Genomic DNA, 21114 nt, shown 5'->3' with positions numbered 1-21114 from the left:
TCCGTGTCGGTGTTCGTGTAGGTGTCGCTGCTACTGCCCGTCGGCGTCGTCCTCGTCCACAAAACAATCAAAAACACGGTCACTAGCGATGGAGGCGGTGATGTTGTCCGGCGGCGGGCACGGTGAGGGACGCTGCGGTGGGGGAGGGGTGTTTGTGGATGCAGAGTGGAGAACGCGAATGTGTGCGAGAGAGAAAAAAATGGAAAGAAGAGTTAAAAAAGCAACCGACCCGTTATACGTCGCTAGAGTTGCTGCTGCTGCTGCTGTTGTTCGTGCTAAGAGGCGGCTGTGCGAGTCGAGAGAGACAGAGACGTAGTACGAGGCTTGGAGACCGGAGGGGGGAGGGAGGGAGCAATGTTGCTGGACAGACCGTATCGCCAACAGAGAAACAGAAAGGCCGGCAGACAGGCAGGGAGAAAAAACAAGAAGCAAGAGAATGCCTCGAAAGACCAAGGAGAAGAGAGCGAGCGAGCTCAATATGGAGATGAAGCGCGGGGACGACAGGAAACCGGAAAGGGAAAAACAACAACAAAAGAAAATAATATAACGAAAAAAAACGGGAGAGGGAAAGGCGAGGAAGGGAAGAGTAGTTTAGAGTTGGGTGGTGATGGGAAGTTTGCGTTGGCCCACGTGGAAAGAGAGGGGGCGTAGATGTGTAGGTCGTAGGGCCAGCAGACGGGGGTGAAAACTCGAGCCGTCACGCCGAAGCTACGGATGTGATGTGTGGATGGAGGAACAAAAGCAGCAACGACGGGGACGGAGAGAGGGGAGAGGAGAGGGGAGACCAGAGCGCGTGTGATAACGGGTCGGAGACAGGACCCGATAAGGGGCGTACACTGGCAAGATGATGATGATGATAAACGGCACGACGGAGAGCGAGACAGAGCGAGATACAAAAAAATCGAAACAGAAAAAAAAGAAAAAAAAACACGGAGGGGTCAAGGGCAAGGGAGAGGGAGGGAGAGAGAGAACACAAAGACATCCAACTGGAGGTGGAACAGCACACGAGAGAGAAAGGGAAAAAAGGGAAGTCGAAAAATGACGCCAACAAAACTAAAAGAAAAAAGAAACAAAGAAGCGTTTCGTCTCCGCGGATTGATGATGCGTGCTTACCTGGTGCTCGGTAGGCATTCATGTTTGGGCGTGGAGCACCAAGACGGGGGAGCAGAGCCAAAGATATATATATATATATACATATATGTATATGGGTATGCGTAGGTGTGGGCGCGTGTTGGGAGGAAGCGGCGCGCATGCACATCATTGCGCGTAGGCGTGGGCGTGCATGTTCGAGGAAGGCGAGCAACGAAGACCACAGGCATATGCGTGCGCACACACGCAAAAGTAAAAAATAAATAAACAAAACGCCGGTGCAGTTGTAGATGGTGTAAGATGAGAACGTGAGCCACGCAAAGGGGCGAAGGCAGCGAAGGCACGGGTGAGAGCGAGGGGAAGACAGAGAGCAAAGTGGTGGACATCTCGCACACCCTGCTGAGAGGGAAAGGGTGCGGTGGTCTCATAAAACGAGAGGGCGCTACACAGCAAACAAGCAGCGCACAAGCGCAAGCGAAGTAGTCATGCTTCTTGAATGTGTGCACCTGTTTCTCCGGCGCACGCACTCTCTGTACCTTTCCCAACACGATAGGGTAAGGGAGAAGCACGTAACGAGAAGATGATGCAACGCGTTTTCTTTTCTTTTTTTCTTGGCAACGTGGCTTTCTAGCCGGAGCACGCCAGCACATGGACGCCTACACAACCACAGCTCGCCTGCCTCCGCCGCATCACCGGCTACGTCCTCGTTGTCTAGGGCGCGCCGTCCGCCGTCGAATCGAGGTCACGCGCCTACCGGGCCCTCCCTGCCCTTCATCGCTTGTTCTTCGGGCACGTGCTGCGCGGTGGGCGCGCCCCGCACACATGGGTGCGCCGCACACCTTGACGCAGACCGGCCGCGGCCAAGGCCCGGCTCGAGGGGATGGGGGCCGTGGCGTCCGCTGTGCGGGTAGCAGGGGGTGGCCCGGGCGCATGCCGGGTAAGCCCAGGGAGGGGGCCGGCCAGCCGCAGGCCCGGCGCCTCGGAGACTCTGCGCCACCCTGCCTGCGCGTCCTGCTACTCCCTCGGCCGCGTCACGCCGCCGCATCCCGTAGAAAGACGCCGTGCCCCTCCGCGGCGGGCGCCGGGTGGCTCGGTGGTGCCGTTCGGGGCGCTCTCGCCATGCCACCGGCACCCGCTCGCCCGCCCCGATGGAGGGGCGATGCCGCGCGCCCCGCACACGAGCGCCGTGGGGCGGATCGATGTGCAGCTCTACGCGCCTGTTTCGCCCATCCCTCTCGCTCTGCTGAGCAATGATAGGCTGTCAAGTCTAAAAGGATGCAGCGCGCGTGCGCATGTAGATCTCCCGAGTAGACGGAAAGGGTGAAGAGAGCGCAGCGGCGAAATTCCGCTTCTCCCCGCCGCCCCCAGAACCAGCAGGGGGTGCAGACCTGCACAACAAAAGGCACGCAAACATACATCCACAGACGCACAGGCACACGCACGCCCATACCCGCGGACTCTGAGCAGGAACTTGAAAGAGGGTCATCGCTGAAGAGACGTGAGGTGAGAAGAACGGCAGAGGCGCTCAGAGATGGGTTAGGGAGAAAAAAACAAAACGCGCACAACCAGAGGCATCTACGTGAGCAGCAACAAGCCGCGTCTTTCAGCATCTCTTCCTCCGCCGCTGACGGGGAAAACTCGGACTGTGCCGTCCTGTGCCGCTGTCCCGGTTTACGCATTCGCCTGCGTGGGTGCATGTCTGCAGATGTGTATGTATACGGGCTTGGTTCGACGGCTACAGGTCACTACCTTACCCGTACGCGTACACTCATCCGCACACCTGCACATAGGCACAAAGGTTTCTAGCGCATGGCGAGCAACTGTTAGACAGCTTGTGCTCATGCCGATCTGAGGCGAGATCGAATGCGGAAGACGAGGAAGATGGGGAGCCGCCTCGATGCAAGAACGGCGCTTCAACGGCACATTCGCTCTTGGGTGTCTCTGGGAAGAGAAGTGGGGAAGGTGGTGGGTGAACACCACAAAGGCACACAGCGTGGCGCACGGAAGAAGGCACGACAAAAGGAAACGGCAGAGGTCAGGGTGCACCGGCAGTTCGATACGGCACGAACAGTCCACGCATGCGCGAAACTACGCATCCCCTCACCCCTTCCTCGCCCTCCGTGTGCCTACCTGTCTGTCTCGGAGCTACACGTGCGTGAAGAGCAAGGCCGTGTTGATTCCGCCGAAGCCAAAGCTTGTCGATATAACTGCCTCGCAGCTCTGCAGTGGCTGCGCGGTGCTGCCTTGGATGCACACCAAGCCGCACTCCTGCTGCTCTCTCGTGAGACACGCCGTCGTCAAGTTCGCCGTCGGCGGCGCGCGCTGCTCATGTAACGTCAAGACCGTCAGCGCGGCCTCGACGCTGCCAGCAGCGCCGAGTAGATGACCCAGCCCTCCTTTGGCGCTGCTCACATGCAGCGCCGGAGAGGATGATGGCGTGGAAGGTCGCAGTGCTCGCTGGAGCGCCATCAGCTCCACCTCATCGCCGATCGTCCCCGTCGCGTGCGCGTTAACGTAACCGACGGTCGCCGCAGGGACATCCCCACCATCCGCCAAGGCTTGCTCCACGCAGCGGCGGGCACCAAGCCCTTCGGGGTGTGGCACCGCCACATGGTGGGCATCGCACGATATGCCAAAGCCGCGCAGCTCGGCGTACACGCGCGGCGCCGCCCGCGCCACGGCGTGCTCGAGCGCTTCGAGGATCAAAATACCTGCGCCTTCTCCCATTACAAAGCCGGCACGAGTTACGTCGAATGGCCGTGAGGCGGACGACGGGGTATCGTTGTACCGTGTGCACAGTGCCCGCATCCGCGCAAAGCCGGCCACGGAAACCGGCGTGATGCAGGCCTCCGCCGCGCCGCACACCATAACATCCGCACGGCCTTCACGGATCCACGAGGCCGCCTCACCAATGCAGTGCGCCCCTGTTGCACATGCAGCCACAGTGCTGCCAATGGGACCGCGTAGTTTGTGGCGGATGGCCGTGTTGCCGGCTGCCATGTTGCCCAAGATTTTGGGCAAAAACATTGGAGGGACCTTGCTGTAGTGCACCTGACCCTCCTCGGTGGCGATGGCGTCGCCTGTCAGGTGGACCGACACGTCCGTCACGTCGGCAAGGGAGGGGATGCCCATGCCAATGTTGACGCCGCAGCGATCCTGCACGGCCTCGGAGAGTTGCAGAGCAGCGTCGGTGAGCGCTTCCTCAACGGCACGCGCACATAAGCGAAGCGCCCGCGGCTCGTGGGCGGTAGGCGCGAACGGATCGGTCGCAGGGAGTGCTTTGCCCACCTTGCCAGCCGCCAACACGACCTCGGCTGGCGGCTGAACGAAAGCAGCTACCTTGCACGGCAAGGCAGCGACAAGCTTCTCCAGCGCCGCTGCCTTCTGCTGCGGAGATAGCATCCTGTCGTTTTTGAGGAACCCGGGCAAAAAGTGCGGGGCCTCAATCAGCGGTCGACTGCCAGATTGGCCACGGCACACAGCAGCCCACGTGTCCACGGCGGTGATGCCGAGTGGCGTGACCATGCCGATTCCCGTCACCACGACACGGCGGGGGGAGCGGGTCGGAAGAGCTCCAAAGCCCATGATTTGTCCGCGTGCAGATGTCGCTGAAGGACGGTATGTGGTAGAGACACCAATAAAATGGCTACGTGTGTGTCTGTCTCGGTTTGAGTGCGCTTACGTCGCGGGTGCGCCGGAGGTCCAGCAAGCGAGAAAGAAAACGAAGTGTGAATGGCAGAGGAAGAGAGCAACGCAGAGGTGGGACGCGGTAGGGACATCCCGCCGTTCACGGCGAGGATCCTGGGCGCACCGGAGAAGGGGGTGGGGGTGGTGGAGCAGGGACACGCATCAGCCGACGTGGCAGAGGAGTTGGCGCCGGCGTAGCTGCTTCTGCCCAGCAGCAACTTCTTCATCGCCACTTGCAAGGGACGGACCCAGACTCAGATGCGCACACGCTAGCAGGTGAGATCAGTTTCACTGAGTCAGCAGAAGACTGATGCATGCATGTATGTGTTTGTGTCAGATGGGGCAAAGGGTGGGGCTGGGGGCACTGCTGCCAAGACGGTTCTTCTGGTTTAATCGGCTTTCAACTCTGGCACCGTGGCCACCTGCCGTTGCAGCACCTTGTTCAGCTCATGTGCAGTACACCGGAGGGCGGGAGGGGGGGGAGTAGAGGGGGTGGATGGCTCGGATGAGTGAGCATCAAAAGCGGTTAGCTGCACCGATGAGGGTTGTGCTGGCACAAAAATTCGTATGTGGGCGCCGAGAGAAGGAAGGTTACGCTGGTACAACCCGCACACGCGCAATCTGTTACCCGGGTATCGAAGGAGAGGCCGAGGAAGCAAGGGCACGAGGAAAACAGGAGAAGGGCTGTGCGTGTGGCAGCTGGCCGCCGCATTCTTCTTGGCCGCTGCTCTTTCTCCGTGCATCATCCTCGACCACGCGCGTTACTACTCGGCAGTCTAAACGCAACCCCACCCCCTCCCCTGCTCCCCTCCACCTAAACCCCCACAAGCACGAAATCTTCGACGGTGTGCGTACGCGTGTCGGATTCGTACATTTTTCGCAAACTCTCAACGCCGCCCCCGCCATCATCATCGGCGGCGCGAGTACACGTTATTCGTGCTCGCCTGTGTAACGTAGCTCCCGTTCGAGACGGGGAGCGAATTTTCATAGTTGCGGAGGCCAGGCAGCACGTTCCCGGAAACAACCTGGAACTGATCCCACAGTGCGTCGACACTCTGCGCCCCACCATCGCGTGACGTTCCCCGGCGGACCTCGCGCGATTGAAGGAGTTGGCGCTGCAGTGCAAGCATCCCCTCCCCACGCTTCAGCGCCGCCGAGATGGCACGAGGGCCTCGCAGGTGTCGCTTGCTGGAGAACTCATTGCGCAGCCGAAACAGCAAGTCCTTGCGCTCCTCGGGCCCGTAGTGGTGGTAAATAAGCTGGAGAAAGTGTCGGTACAGGTACAACGTCTCCTGGGCCCGGTACGGGAAACTGCGAAAGGATGGCACCTCAGCACCGAGAACTTGTGGCCCTGCGATGCTACGAGCCATCAGCCGCGGCGACGTCTGAAGTCCACCACACAGCATGGCTCTAGTTGATCTTCGCTTTCACCCACACCGCAAAAATGTACGCCGACACGCCTTCAGGTGCGGCGGCAGACAATGGGGAGGAGAGGGGGGAGAAGGAGAGGGAGAGGGAGAGGGGGGCAGAAAGAGGGCCGCCAAAACGAGAACAAAATATATGGGGGCGAACCGAAGGAGGCAGTGGTCCGTCAGAGAGCGTACATGGGGGAGTGAGTCTGCAAGGCGTGTCAAGCGCACCTGTCCGTGCTGCGAGAATGAAGCACGCTCACACCCGCGAAGGTGCGTTGCCGCGCACACACGTGCAAGCGTACGACTGTGCTTACGGAGTAAAGCACAGCCTATGCTAGCGCCACAATGCACAGGGTCGGCAAGGCAAGCCATTGAGAGGGGAGAGAGAGTCGAAAAGGGAGGGTCCTCTCGCCCTCGCCCCCGGTCTCTTGCCCTGGATGCCCTTTCGGGTGGTGTGGGGGAGAGAGTGAGGGGCCGCATCTGGGGACGGTGCACGCCAGACCTCTGCTGACGCATCCATTTCTAATCGCAGCCATTCTGCGTGTCGACGGCCATCTCGTCGTACGTGAGTGCCCCGTTCGCTTCCATCGGAGTCACAACTTCCTGCACAGCGAGAGAGGATGTCAAAGAAAAAGGAGAACGAAGCCAGTCCACACTCACACGGACACACCGACACGCAGTGAGACAACAACGCCTTCCTACCTCTCTCACTCTCTCCTCATCGAGTGCGACGCTGTGAGGGCGGCGGGAAGAGGAGTGGGCCAAGGCCGACTTGGGGGGGGCGGCAGTGGTGAGGGCCGGTTTCACAGTCCTGGCGGGTTCTGGAAACAGAAGCGGCGACAGCAAAGGAGCTGGTACCACGGTCCACGTCTCACTGGGCAGGGCGCTCCCCCCTCCCTCCTCCCCCCCGCACGCCGAACCCCCTTCCGCCCCATCGACACACACACACACACGCGCGAAAAAAACACAAGAGAAAGAGAGGCACGTATCAGCATCGCTGCCGGATACATGCAAGGAGAATAGAATGACGACAACAACGTGAAGGGCCACAGCGCAACGCGGGAGTTGCGCGTCTATGACGCCAACCAGACGAAGAAGTGGATCTACATAGATTTAGATGTGTGCGTGTGGGTGGAAGAAGGGAGGAGGCACAGTCACTCCCCATCAGAAAGCACTCATCATCTTTATCAATGTACAGGGAGAGGGGAAGAGAGGGAAGCGGAGCGCACGCGCGCTGACAGGGTACGCGATTGCACCACGAGGAGAGAGAAAAGATGAGGGCAGTGGTGAGCGTGAGGAGATGCGTCTTCCACCACCACCGCCACCAACCCCCAGTCCTGCCCCGCCTCGCCAGACCGCACAGCTTAAATGAACTGGATCGTGTTGCTGCCGCCATCTTCGGTGCTCTCAAAGATGAAGGCGTCCCCTTGCAGATGCATGACGGAGAGCTTCAGCGACTCTACCGAGATCGTGGGCCCACCTAGGCGCTCATGTAGCTCATCCAGCGAGACGCCAGCTCGCTGCTCGCGCTGCAGTTGCTTCAGCGCTTCGATCACGCGCCGACTGAGATTGATGTCGACCGCAGCAGCTGCGGCGCCACTGAGGCTGCCAGCAGTGACTGCAGGCGCTGCATCTGGGACAGCTGCCGCCGCTTCGCCGCTACCACGCCCGCTGTCGCCAACGAGAACGCTTTCGATGCACAGTCGTTGGCGCGAGCTGCTGCCTGGCGCGTTGTCGTCGGCGTACTCCTCGGTCCCGCTGTTCCGTGCCCCCACCACCTCCATGGCGGCGTTTGGACGCTTCTGACCAGGTGCCAGTGCCGCTCCAGCAACACGGGCGGCCACCTCTGATAGCGAGTGTTGATTGTCCTCCTTGCGCTGTCGCGTCGCCGTCGTCGCGGCGTTCACGGAGGCCCGCAGGAGAGCCATCGCTGCCGTCACGTCCGACTCCTCCACCGTCGGCGAGAGGCGAAGCTTGGCGTGCGCAGTGGACAGACGCACAATCGCGTCAAGCGTACGCGGGGTGATGAAAAACCCGTCACGCCCGCCGTCCTGCTGCTCCGCGCGCAGCTGCACGTAGTGCTGGCACACGAGATCGCGCGACACCTCGGTCAGCAGCGGCGACCCGCGCTTCGCCATCTGCAGAAAGGTTCGCAAAAAGTCGATGCTGACAATCGACTCACCGGTGCTGTTCGTCGTCATGCGCAAGTCAAGACGGCTTTCACCACTGCCACCATCCTCCCCGTCAACGGCCCGACTGCCCCGACGCCCATCACGGCCGTCCAGCTCGGCTCCGCTGATTTCACGTCCGCTGCCGGCCTCGACGCTGTCAACCACCGTCCGTGACTCGACCTCGTCGTACCGGACGGCCTCCGCAGTCATGTGGTTGCGCAGGATGTGGTAGCCAATGCGACGGTTGTAGTCCGAGGCATGCTGATCTAGAATGATGAAGGTCAAGTCAAAACGGGAGAGCAGAGACTCAGGCAGGCCGACGTTGAATGCCAAGCGGTGCTGCACGCTGTAGAAGCCGTAGATCGGGTTCGCTGCCGCCAACACGCTGCACCGGGCGTTCAGCGATGCGTGAATGCCAGCCTTGGCGATCGTGACCGTCTGCTGCTCCATCGCTTCATGCATCGCTACCCGGTCTTGCGAGCCCATCTTATCGAACTCGTCGATGCAGAGAATGCCTCGGTCCGCCAGCACCATCGCCCCAGCGCTCAGCGACCGCTCGCCCGTGTAGCTGTCCGTCGCCACGGCCGCCGTCAGCCCGACACCGGAGGAACCCTTGCCGGTCGTACTCAGGGCGAGCGGTGCGATGCCGAGGACAAACCGCAGCAGCTGCGACTTGGCTGTCGACGGCTCACCGACGAGGAGGACGTTGATGTCACCACGCACGTGCGAGTTGTGTGACTTGCGCTCCACACCGCCAACCATCATCAGTAAGATCGCCTGCTTCGCAGCCGTCATGCCGTAGATGGTAGGGGCGACTGCCTTGGAGAGTGTCTCCAGTACGCCACCGGGGCCGAGCTGCTCGACACACTTTTGCGCAAAGCGAGCCAGTCGATCCTCCACGGATGGGATGGGGCGGGAGAGGAAGGTGAAGGCCTGAGTCGACACGACGTGGTTCACCAGCACGATGGACTGGAAGCTCTTGCTGTCCAACGTCGTGTACGGCATGTAAACACCGACAAGCAGCACGCGATCACCAGGCTTCACAGCATCGACGAGGTCGTCATCAAAGCGCACTTCGACGTTGCGGGGCAGCTGCCCGGTCGGTGCGCGCTCCGGTGCCTCCTGCAGTACCGCACATTGCGAATCCATGAAGGTGCACAAGCCAAGCTCTGTGCGCAGGGCGTGGCCCTCGATGTCCGTCTTGGGCATCACGTTCACCGTGGGCAGATGCGAGCTGTCGATCATCGGCGTCAGCTGATCGCGGAACTCCTTCTTTGTGAACTTGTTCGTCTCGACGCAGTAGTGCACCGTCTCCAGAACGCGCGGCCGGTTCGTCGACTGCCGTGTCACGATGCCCTCTAGCGCAACCATAGTGTTCAGGTGACGCGCGTAGAGCTCGCGTGGCGACAAAACGCGACCAACCGGGCCCTCAAAGCCAGCGTGCACAACCCGAGAGCGGTAGTCGACTTTCAGGTACTCGGGCTGCTGCCGAAGTACGACATCGTGAAGCGCTAACTCCAAAAGCGGAATGTACTTGCCCGGCTGGCGGATAATGCTGGCCCCCAGCGACAGCCCCAGCTCGCTGCCAGCCCCACCATTGCCGACGCCGTCGCCACCATCTCCGCCTGCGCTGATGGGGACGTAGTCGAGGAAGTCGCCAATATCTAGGAGTAGGCGCGCCTTGCCAGCGACGATCATCGCCTGGATGCGTGCATGGTACTTTTCTTCGTAGCGCTCACTCTCAAAGAAGTCGGTGAAGTGCCGCCGAATAATCGTCTGCTCCTCCGTCAGAGTGCGGTTGGTGAGCATGGTGAACGGGCCACTGCTGTGCTGCTTGCGAAGATGCGCGGGTGGTGCCGCAGGGTGGAAGGAAGGGCTGTTGCTAAAATCTATATGTGTATGAGTGTGATCATGTGTGTGTGTGTGTGTGTGTGTGGATCAAAAGCCGCGGCCTGCGAGCGGAGGGTGCAAAAAGCAGGCGGTGACGTGCAGCGACGGGTGGTGAAGGAGGCGTCTCGCCACAGGCGCGTTCAAGCAGGGCTGTCGTCACACGCAGATGATGAGCACCTCCTGCGCTTCCCGTGGTCGACTTCAACGCAGCTCCGCGTGCAAGCAGGATGCACTCGCAGTGTGGTGGCCGCTGAATGATGTCCGCTTCGTTTTTTTTACCTGCCGCTGCGTTGGACGCGAGTGCGTGTGTATGAGTGTGTGCGGTGGAATGGACAGATGGGGCTGCGCCGCTCGGGGAGGGCAAGAGAACAGGAGAGGGAGGAGGAAAAATAAAACAAACAAACAAAAAAAAAGGATAGCGCGGCATGCAATACACGGCCAATGGTGAGGTACCGGCGCGCTCCAGGGGGGGGCTAGCGGAACCCGGGTTACAACACATCTTTTTTCTCAAGAGGCGTATGTCTCTGGTGGGGGTGGGAGGGTGAGTAGCAACACGAGATAGCAGCTTGTCCAAGTGGGTGGTCTACGACACACGTTCACAAAACCACAGAGGATGCCGATCGCATGCTCAGCAGAAGTTGACGGCACACAGATGTGTGCGTGCTGTTTTCACGGTCAAGTGCTCAGAGAAATACAAAAATGAGGAGAGGGATGTAGAGCGGCAACACAATGCTGCATCGGGGTATATCACCGTGCCGTGTCCTCGCGATCTCGCTTGCGCGACGCTCCTTCGTGCATTACGTGAGACGTCCACGCCCCGTCCGCCGATTCCAGTTGCCGCAGCACCTTCATTACCTCCTTGGTTTTCATTCCCACCATCTCCTCATCCACGTCCCAGTCGCGCACCAACTCCGCCTCCATCAACTGAAACGGTGTGTTCAGTGAGCTCGTCAGCTCGGACAGAAGTCTTTGCGCTGCCTCCTCACGCTCCTGGGCAGCCTGCCGCGCCGCCGCCTCCTTTGCCAGACGTTCCTGTGCCCGTTGCACAAGCATATCGGCTGCCCACTGGGCCTCAACATGAGCCTGATGCGCTCGTTGACGCTGGCGCGCTTCCTCACCGGGGACCCCACTGCCGCCAGCACCGCCGCCTTCCTCAACGAGAGTTTTGACATAGGCCGCAAGCTTTGTCGGGTCGATGATCGTCTCGAGTGCCGTGTGTACCACCTCGAAGGCGTGGCGCGCCTCGTCAGAGTCGTCCTTGTCCGGGTGGAAACGCAGGCTCAGACGGCGGTACACACGGCGCACCGCCGCCACGTCGATGTCCGGGATGGCGGCATCAATACCACCACCACTGCCTCCTGTGGCGGCAGCCGCCGAGGAGGCGGTCGGAGTACCTAGACCGAAAAGCTGGAAGTAATTGAACGACTCGATGTTCTCCTTCGTGATGTGTGGTGACTGGCCAGCACCAGCATTGAGCTGCTGCTGTTGCAGTCTCACCCCATCCCCCGATTCTGTGGAGGATGTGGCATTAGTGAAGTTCATGTTTGCCTTTTTTTTCGGGAGAGGGGGTAGTTCTTCCATTCACTAGATGTACACAAGCAGGAGCTGCAATGAACACCTCCCTGCAGAGCGGACAGTGAAGCCACAGTGTGTACTTCATGGGCATGTGTGCATGTACGCGCGCCATTGCCCCATAAAAAACAAGCAGAAGACGGAGACGGGGCACCATGCGCGACATTATCGAGTAGTGAGAGAGTTGTCTGTGTGTGCGTGTGTGTGTGTGTGAGTGTGTACGAGCGGAAAGGAGTATGAGCGGCCGACGTCTTCCTGATGGACTCCGTCGTCGTGCGTTCTCCCGTCTCCCCCTCGTTCTCCGCTCAGAAGGCGAGAAGAGGCGAGGAAAGGGAAAAGGGAGGCGTCGGAGGGGAGGGGGACAGTCCACCTTTTTTCGAGAGGCCGTCCAAGCACCTCCACCACCCCCCCGCTCCCTCCCTACTCTATCGTCCACGCACACACACACACACAAAAGAAATACACACATAGATAGCTGCATACAGCGACATTGCACAAGCACTGTCTTGTCCATCGCTGCGTGTCGCTGTCATTGCCCGGTGATTTTGTTCTCGTTGAGCATCTCGTGACTTACTCTAAATCAAATCCGTTGTACACACACGAAAAAGAAGACATCACCAAGAAACGTGCGACGCAGCACTGAGGGAGACACCCGCTCGCACACACTCACACTTGGGTGCAGAGAAGGTCTAAGGCGAAAGGCTTAGCGGCAATGCCGCTGTCACCGCCGCGCTGCATGGCTCCCTCTCTCCCCCCTCTGCACCACCCTCCGACCCCGCGAGCGCGGCGTTAGTAAAGCGCAAAGTCGCCCTCGTCCAGCATCGCCTCCATCAGAAACGACTCGAGGAAGTCTTCCCGCATATCCACCTTGCTGCATGGTAATATCTCCAGCGGAGGGCCGTTCGATGGGGCCGCGACGGGGCGCAACGCGCGGCTGCCGCCACACTCGCCAACGACGGACTGCCGAGCACGATCACCTCGCTTACGCTTTTTGCGTGCACGGTGGGTCCTAGCCTGGGCATCAGCAGCGATCACGCGCGTCGCGGAGGACGATGCACCGCCGTCGCATGAGTCCTTTAGCTCCTCCGCGTAACCCTCTTCGTTGTCTTCGGACCGCTCGCGACGTCGATTCACGGTGGCCCTTGCAGCTGCGGATGCGCTGCCACGGCGCTGCCAGGGCGCCGGTCGTGAGGTGGGCATCAAGGACGATGACGTGGTGTCGTTGCCGCCAAGGCCACCTTGCCCCAGAAACTCGAACCCTGTACCCGCCGCCCAGGCCGCCGACTCTGCTGCCACGGACTGGTGAATTGGTGAAATAAAGAACGACGAGACAGCGCCGCTGCGACAAGCGCTGCCACTCCCGACACCGTTTCTCATTAACCCACCGGCAGACACGGCGTCTCCTCGACGGAGTGCGATGGCCAATGATGGCGGACTCGCCGGCGTCGTGGAGGCAGCGCCGTCTGCTGAAGGCATCAGGCCACGGAAGGTAGCTGGTGAGTGCAGCGGCAACCGTTGCGCCATTGATGTCTCCTTGTTTTGCGCAGCCTCACACCAGAGCATCTGCTCTTCCCGCACCTCCATCTTCTTGCGCTCCCGCTCTGCTCGGCTCGCCAGAGACTGCACGGTGGCTGCAAAGACCGAGTCCGTCCGCAGCTGGCTCACGTCGAAGTCACCTCTCGAGGAGGTGCTCAGACACTCTAATGACGAGAGAGACGAGGTGTCGCAGCTCTCGTCGTCCGCGTCATCTTCATTACTGTCGGTGCTGCTGCTACTTCTAGGCTCGTAGGCGTCCAATCTTCCTCGCACGCCCAAGGGGCGCTCTCGGCGACCGCGCCGACTGGGGCCGGCAGACGCGCCACCACGGAGACCTCGACTGCCCTCGCCGGCGTACCAGTCGTCTATCCTACAGAAGCTGAACGTACAGCCCTCACTTGACCCCGTTGGCTGCCACCCTCGATCGCGTCGCCACTGACGCTCTTTCTTAAGGAGCATCTTGTTGTACCGCCGGTGGTGCTCCGCTGCATCTGCTTTGGCCTCTTCACAGATGCTCTCCTGGCTCGTTGCGAGGGAGAACGACGCCCGCTGCGTGCTCATGGCATCCGCAATGCCACTGAGCCCATCGCGGGCGCCGGTGCCACCGGCGGGGTGACCACAGCACCTAGTCACCGTCTCCGTCGGCTCCTCTTCCTTTTCTACGCTGATGGGGTGCAGCGGTGGAAATGCAGGGAAGTCGGCCGCGCGAGCCGTTGTAATGGTGCGAGGGCACGAGGCACGCGTTGCCCACACGTCGCGCAGCACGTAACACGAGCCGTTCCCGTTGACTATGCCAGTCTCGCTCGTGAAGTCCTCGTCGCTCTCCTCGCGCGCCACAACGCGGCGGTGGTAACAGGACAAAGGCGGCGCAGCTGCTGCCGTTGTGGCGGCTGCAATCAGCACCGAGGAGCACCGAGGGGTGTCGCCCGTGTTGTGCATGCCACCAGCCGCGTGCTGCGGTGCTGCAGCATTCAGGTCACAGGTAACGCTAGCACACACCACGCTCGATACGCCGCCGTCGCGGCTGCTGCTGCCCCTCCTTGTCCTGCAGCAGTTCCGCCGGCTCAGGCAGCCGCTGCTGCTTTGATGCTCGTCCTCGTCTACCAGTTCTGCACCGTAAGCAGACATAAATAGGGTGCTGGGTGGCTGGTCGCCCGTGGTCGTCCCGCGAAGCGGGTTGAAGCTGAGAGAGTGGGTGTCGTCATTGAGGCCAGCGCTTGGGTCGATTCGATAAGACAACGGAAGTCCTGAAGCGAGCACGGACGCGGAGACGTCAGGCGGCACTGTTGGGGTCCGCGAGACACCAGCAACAGTCGTCGACCTCCCACCACGACCACCACCAAACAGCATGCGCTGGTAGCGCTGCCGCAGAGATGTCGATGTGTATGCGGAGCCGGCCGTTCCTGCCATCGTGCCGATGCCGCTTTCTCTGCTGCCCTTGCCGGAGGTGCCCAGGCGGTGGTGACGTTGACGACGCGAGCGGCTGCCGTTACTGCGCTTACTGCTGCGCCGACTGCTGCCTTCCTCCGAGCGAGTGACTTCCTTGAAAGCAAAGAAGCCAGCGGCCGACGGTGTGCCGCCGGTCGAGCCTCGCCCGCGTCCATCACGGCGGTGCTGCAGGTGGTAGGACGACGAAGATACGTTCGCGCGGCCACCATTTCCGTGGCTGACAGTATTGCCATCCGCGAAGTCGAACACGACACGTGTTGTCACGCCGTCGGGGCTCTCCTGCTCGATCACCCACTCATAGGTGGACATTCGCGTCCCAAAGTCGATTACGCGAAAAGAAAAAGAGCAACAACCACGGCGTGGAGCGTGAATGGGGAAGATATGAATGAACGCTCAACCGCCCGCCTCCGTTCCACTTCGCCTCTAAGAAGAGAAACTCGAGATGATGCAGTCTCGATACGCCCACAGAGCACGCGCGCACAAACCCGCGCCGCGGTCTCGAACGGGTGCGGCGCAGAACGTATGTACAAGAAACTATAGCACTAATGATCTGCACCCCTCCTCTCCTTGCAGGCACCGTGTATGTGTGCGTGTGTGTGCGACTGAGAGTGCTGGCGCAAAGCGCTCAACCGCGCGCAACCGAGAAGGCTCTGCGTTGCCTTTCCTTGTCGTTGCTGCTGAGCACACGTACACGAGAGGGTCTACGTCCCAAACTCCGGCTCCGTCTCTTTTTCTTGGCTTGTGTGCTGCTTCGCTGCGGTGGTGTACACGCTGCCGTCACTGCGGAAGCAATGCGCATATACACACGCGGAGGCGCGTATTCAGTTCGGCGAGGGTTTGTCCCGATATGTGTGGGACATCGTTGAGGATGCAGACGAAAGAATGGAGAGAAAGATAGAGACATAAACCGAGGGAGAACAGGTACGTCCAGACCAGGGGCAACACTCCTTTTGACACGGACATCCTCTGTCTCTCACATGCCCCGAGGCGGGCGCGGGACGGGGGGCTTGAGATACAGGCGCACGGACACACGTGCACGCATGCCCTTTGCTCACCCATGTACGTGTGTGTGTGTGTGTGTGTGTATGTTGCGGAGCGAGAAAGAAGAGCGAGAGTAATGCACTGGTTGTGCAGATCGATCCTTGGCGGTTTTTTTCATTCGCAGCTTCGTCCTTCCTGTGTACTTGCGGATAGGGAAGTGCGGAAACCACGAAACAGATGCGCCATCCAACCACTCACACAGCCACACACACACACACACAAACGGACGGACAATGAACACAGCCGGAGCAACACCCATGCGAGGACTTGCAAGCGAATACGAAAAGCAAGTGGATGAGGCCGAGCCGAGAGGAGGAACTCCTGCTTCGCTGTTCGCTGCCCGACGTTTTCATTCATCTCCAAAACATGCGTCGAACACCACCACCCGAGGCCTGCCGCAGAGGCACCACCCGCGTGGTGCGAAGCATGCCGTAGGCACGCGCGCTACAGCAAATGCGCCGCCTCGGCCATCGGATTACGGCCCCCTGCCACACACTCTGCGCACCCACCCGCCTCGCGGGTCGCCTCACAGCCACGCCCACTATGCCGGCCGCCATCCGGTGCACCCCCCTCGGGGTGGCACCCAGGCTCCCCAGCTCTGTAGGCAGTGTAAGGGCCGGGTGGGATGAAGTTGAGTGTAGGCTGACAGGTTGCCCAGCACACGGATGGCACACGTATGCTCACTGCCGCAGTACGCTCCAGCGCAGCGCCAATCTAGGACCTGACCGCCGGCACACCCGTAACGATACACCGCTCTGACCTCCTCCCCACGTCGTCGGTGCTTGACCGTGTCAGCAGCAGAAGTGGGTGTGTGGAGAGGAGGGTTCGGCAGTCTGGCAGGGATAGAAAAAGGGGTGTGGGTGGGCTGCATGGCCTACCCTCATAGAGGCCGGGTGTGCGCTGCACCGTGCGACACCGCGCACGGAAGGGGAAGGGGGAAGGGGGGTTCCCCTCCCCCGCGACATGCGTGCATGCAAGCACGGAACGGATTGAAGGAGTGAGATGGCATCCAAGGAAGAGGGAAGCTAAAAAAGAGTCTGCGTGCATGCGCATGACGGAAGCTCGCGCGCGCTCACACTTCACGCAAAAAAAAAACTCCAGGTGGTTAGAACAAAAATGTGGTCAAGCGCGTTTAGCGCCAAGGCGAAGCGAGCTGCCGCGCAAAATGTACGCCAGCTCTCGGGGTGAGGCGCTCGCAGGAACTGGGTCCCCTGTCGCCGAGCACCATGACGCTGACGGTCGTCGGAAAAGGCAGCCGCGGGGATCCGCTCACGTCGATTGGCGGCTTGCAGCAGCCTCCGATGTCGCCGTCTCCGCCGCCGCCGAAGGTGATGGAAAGCTTAATGACGGGATTGGTTGCGAGCCCGGGATGGGGGTCGAGGTAGACGAAGCAGGAGTGGACGCCGTGGCACCAACGTCGCTGCGGTTTGCACGGCCACCGCCTCCGCTGCCCTCGCTTTCCTTCAGCAGAAACTCGACCCACTTGGACGCCAGTCCCGCCTTGTTTGCCTCTGCCTCCCCGCTACGAAGCCACCTGAACAGGCCCCGGCGAGCACCGCGTCGCTGTGCGGCAGATCCGTCCGGCGGCTGCGGGTTGTTCGGCCCAGGCAACAGTCCCACATATTCCTGCGTTGCCTCATCCCAGTCGAGGAGGCCGCTCAGCACCTTCAGCATGTCCTCCGCCTCCTTCCGCTGCGCAAGGAAGGCGTGCAGATACTTGGCTAGAAGCTGCGACACGACGCGCTTGTCAATGCTTGTCTCCGAGCCGTCCATGTGCCGCGACGTTGTCTTCTCTAGCGCTTTGCGCATCTCCGCGAGCTTGTGGTGCATAGTTGTCACTTCCGCATCTTTCGATGCGAGCTGCCGCTCAAAGCCCTCGCGCAGACCTGCTAGCTCGCTGTCGTGCTGATCTCTGATTCGCCGCGCCTCTGCCAGCTGCTTCTTGAGATCCTCCGCCTCGAGCTGAGACTCCAACGTCAAGGCCTCCACTTCATGCCGCTTGATCTCCTGAATTCGTTCCAGGACGAGCTGCAAGTTCTCCGTGCTTTGCAAGGATGCCTGCAGCTCCTCCTCCTTTGCCTGTAGCATATCCTGTAGCGTGCCTATTTCCTCTTGCAAGGAGGACACAGTGTTAGCCTGGCCCTCTGCGCCCGTCGCAGCTTGCTGCAGCCGCGTCGCCCACCCCTCACGCTCCTCGCGCAGAGTCTGCAGCTCATGCACGACGCCGGCCAGCTGTTCTTGCACCTCCACAAGTCGAGCGTCGCCACTGTCGACGCGTGACTTCATCTGACGCGCCGCCTCGTCCTTCAGCGACAACTCCTCGCGCAGCTTCCCAATGACACCCCACGCATCAGCCACCTGCTGGTTGAGCGAGTCATTGACTTGGCGGGCCTGTTCGTAGGTCTGCTCCCACTCCTGCTGCACCCGCTCTGCCCGCAGCACGATACTGTGCTGTTGCAGACACTCCGTCATCAGCAATGAAAAGAGTTGCAGGAGCGGCACTCCCGTGGGCGCCGATGAAGAACCCTTCTCGCCCTTCATGGAGTCCGCTTCGCCGTCGTCGCAGCTCGAAAGTTTCTGCTCTGTGCCGCCTCTGTGCCTACGGCTTCCCTCTACCACGCGCTCCACATCCACGCCCAAGCGCACCAGTGTGTCAACTGTCATGCGCTGCAGTTGATCCATCATTACCTCCAGCGTATGCACCTTTCCCTCCAACTCTTTCTTTACTTCTGTGAGGACCGCGACAGACATGTTGACGCCGCTTTCCTTTGCCTCGGACTCGGTCATGCGCTGCCGCTCCTGCTGCTGGCGATCCCGCTCAGCCTCTTCGAGGCGCTTGAGTTGCTGCTGGAGGGCTGCGAGTTCCGCTTGAATGAAGCCGCAGCGCTGTTCCGCCGATGCCGCGTGCACCTCGGCCGTCGTGCGAGCGTGCTCTGCGGCCTGCTTATCAGCCTCCAGTGCCTTTCCACGCTTCTGCTCCCCTTCCAGTTGCGTCTGTAATCGATGCAGCTCTTCGTGGTAAGCGGGCCCACCTTTCGCCACCTGAGCCTCGAAACCGCTTAGCCTCTCCAACAAAGCCTTCTGGGCTTCGGCCTGCTCTGCCTGCGCCACCGCGTACTCGTGCTCCCGGGTGTCGAGTGTGCGTTGTAGCTGACCCGCCGCCTCCGTGAGCTGCCTCACCTCTTGTTGCAGCACGCCGCGCTCCGCCTCCATGTGGTCGAGCTTTTCGGCGAGTCGGTGCCGCTCTTCTTCGTGAGCGGCCGATGCGGCGGCAGTGGCGGCGGAAGCAGAAGCCAGCCCCCTCGTCTGCCCTAGAGTAGCATCGACGCTTTGTGAAATGGTTTGCTCATGTGCGAGCTGCGCGGCGAGGTCTTCCCTCTTCCGCTGGGCATCCTCGAATAGCGCCTGCGTCGTGACAGCGCGATGACGTTCCGCCTCCAGCTCGCATTTTAGCCGGCTCACCTCGTCCTGAAGTTGCGCATGACGGCGTTGCTCGTCGCGCGCGACATCCGCGCTCTTGTCATGACTGTCCATGATGTTCGCCATCGCCTCCCTCTGCGCCGCCTGCAACTTCGCCTCCAAGGAACGGTGAATCGCCTCCGAGGACTGCAGTTGAGCCGTCTGTGCCGCTAGCTGCGTAGTCTTCTCCTGTACTGCGTTTTTGAGGCTGTTCAGCGCTTCGGAATGACGCTGACGCCAATCTTCTTCTGGAGCAAGCGAGGTCGCGTCGGGTGTCCCAGAAGGTGCTGACGCTGCAGCGGCAGCCGCAGCCGCAGCCGCTGCCATGGCCGCTATTTCCTTCTGCGCTGCAGCAAGACTCGCGCGCAGCTCATCAGCCTCCTGCTGCAGCTCGCCGACGCGTCCCTCGAGTGCTGTTTTGAGTGCCTTCTCTACCTCCAGCTCGTCGGCAGCGACCTGGAGAGCAGCGCGCAGCGCGTCAACTTGCTGCTGCACGTTCGCGTCCTGTGCGCTGGCGGTGGCTGCTGCCGCAGCTGCAGCCTCCCTGAGCCTCGCTTCGTAGTACTGAACAGTTTGCTCGTGCGCGACGCGGACTTCGTCTTGATATTTCCGTATGTCACTTCGCAGGTGAGTCTTCTCTGCCTCGAGAGCAGCAACGCGCTGCGCCAGCCCCTGCGTTTGCTCCGGTAGATGCTGTTGCTGCATTGGCGGAGTCTGCAGGGCTGCAGCGGCCGCTGGTGCAGGAAGCGCCGCCCCTGCAGATATTGCTGGTGAAATAAATGAGATTGGTACCGCAGAAGGCGATGAGAGCGACGCGGAGAGTTGTACTGGTGAAGGCTGCAATGTGTCCGGCTGAGGACTGCAAGTCATCATTGCCTGCGGCGGACCACGACGCCTTGCTGCACTCACCAATGCTGCCTGAGCGCCACCGGGGGAGGAGGAGGAGGAGTGTGCAGCCACAGTGTCATCGCCTAGACTTTCAGCCGGCGTCTGTGCGGCCCCATTGCTCTGTGTGACGGTCGCCGCTTGTGGAGACGCCATCAGCGGCTCTATGTTGCCGGGAAGACGTGTCCCCGCAGCTCCTGTGGAAGGCGAGCTTGGCGATAGTGAGAGAGATGATGGCGCCACTACTGTCGAAGCCGAGGACGCCTGTGCATACGCGGCAGCGTCGACACTGCCGCAGGCGCCTGTATGCCGGTCCACCATCAGCTCATCTTGCTGCAAGGCCAAGCGCCGCGCCGCGGTTTCCAGGGCGGAGGCATTACCAGCGCCACCATAGACAGTCCCACTCTGGGGCTGATCATGTGCTGTCGCACGTGTCACGCCCACGTCGTCTCTTTGGGGTGCATGGCCGCGCTCACCATAGGTCAGGTGGTGGCTGTGTTGTACTCTACCGTGCACCTCATCCTCTTCAACTTCGCCGCTGCTAGTGTGCCTCTCGTCGTCGTAGTCGGGTGACGCAATATCCTCGGCGAAGCTTTTGATCTTACTTGTCCACTCCTTCCACATGGCTTCACTCCCTGCACGTGGCACGGTACCACCAGGCCGCTACGCATATATATGTATGTGTATGTGTGTGGGAGGAGGGGGGAGCAGAGGCAAAGGACTATGGCGGTGGTGGAACGTAGGATAAAAATGCCGGGATGTATGTGCTTGTGTGTGAGCATGTGCGCATTCCGTGGAGGCCTCTGCGAATCACGCCGCTCGCTTCTTTCGATTCGTCAACGTGACCCGTGAACAGAGAGAAAACAAGAGAACGAGAGTGAAGAGGCAGGAGAAGGTGAAAAGTGGCCAGGTGTGAGGCAGAC

General features: G+C 60.8%; 6 protein-coding genes across 6 annotated transcripts; all 6 read right to left on the bottom strand.

Annotated features, from left to right (window-relative positions):
- Nucleotides 1-3234: 3234 nt before the first annotated feature.
- On the bottom strand, nt 3235-4614 carry LMXM_32_2720 (3-oxoacyl-acyl carrier protein synthase ii,putative; the record flags this gene model as incomplete). Its single annotated transcript, XM_003878480.1, has 1 exon — nt 3235-4614. The coding sequence occupies one exon, from the start codon at nt 4612-4614 to the stop codon at nt 3235-3237; it is 1380 nt and encodes a 459-aa protein (XP_003878529.1).
- Nucleotides 4615-5684: 1070 nt separating this feature from the next.
- On the bottom strand, nt 5685-6182 carry LMXM_32_2710 (conserved hypothetical protein; the record flags this gene model as incomplete). The annotated part of the gene is made up of 1 exon (XM_003878479.1): nt 5685-6182. One exon carries the CDS (start codon nt 6180-6182, stop codon nt 5685-5687), a length of 498 nt encoding a protein of 165 aa, XP_003878528.1.
- A 1370-nt stretch (nt 6183-7552) lies between these two features.
- On the bottom strand, nt 7553-10168 carry LMXM_32_2700 (minichromosome maintenance (MCM) complex subunit,putative; the record flags this gene model as incomplete). The annotated part of the gene is made up of 1 exon (XM_003878478.1): nt 7553-10168. One exon carries the CDS (start codon nt 10166-10168, stop codon nt 7553-7555), a length of 2616 nt encoding a protein of 871 aa, XP_003878527.1.
- An 828-nt stretch (nt 10169-10996) lies between these two features.
- LMXM_32_2690 (DNAJ family-like protein) lies at nt 10997-11791 on the bottom strand (the record flags this gene model as incomplete). The annotated part of the gene is made up of 1 exon (XM_003878477.1): nt 10997-11791. The coding sequence occupies one exon, from the start codon at nt 11789-11791 to the stop codon at nt 10997-10999; it is 795 nt and encodes a 264-aa protein (XP_003878526.1).
- Nucleotides 11792-12610: 819 nt separating this feature from the next.
- On the bottom strand, nt 12611-15115 carry LMXM_32_2680 (conserved hypothetical protein; the record flags this gene model as incomplete). Its single annotated transcript, XM_003878476.1, has 1 exon — nt 12611-15115. The coding sequence occupies one exon, from the start codon at nt 15113-15115 to the stop codon at nt 12611-12613; it is 2505 nt and encodes an 834-aa protein (XP_003878525.1).
- Nucleotides 15116-17116: 2001 nt separating this feature from the next.
- On the bottom strand, nt 17117-20815 carry LMXM_32_2670 (conserved hypothetical protein; the record flags this gene model as incomplete). Its single annotated transcript, XM_003878475.1, has 1 exon — nt 17117-20815. One exon carries the CDS (start codon nt 20813-20815, stop codon nt 17117-17119), a length of 3699 nt encoding a protein of 1232 aa, XP_003878524.1.
- Between the last annotated feature and the right edge of the window lie 299 nt (nt 20816-21114).

Source organism: Leishmania mexicana, chromosome 32, assembly GCF_000234665.1.
Source record: "Leishmania mexicana MHOM/GT/2001/U1103 complete genome, chromosome 32".
Classification (NCBI taxonomy): domain Eukaryota; phylum Euglenozoa; class Kinetoplastea; order Trypanosomatida; family Trypanosomatidae; genus Leishmania; species Leishmania mexicana.
Note: the sequence above shows the minus strand (reverse complement) of the source record. Positions and strands in the feature narration are given on the sequence as shown.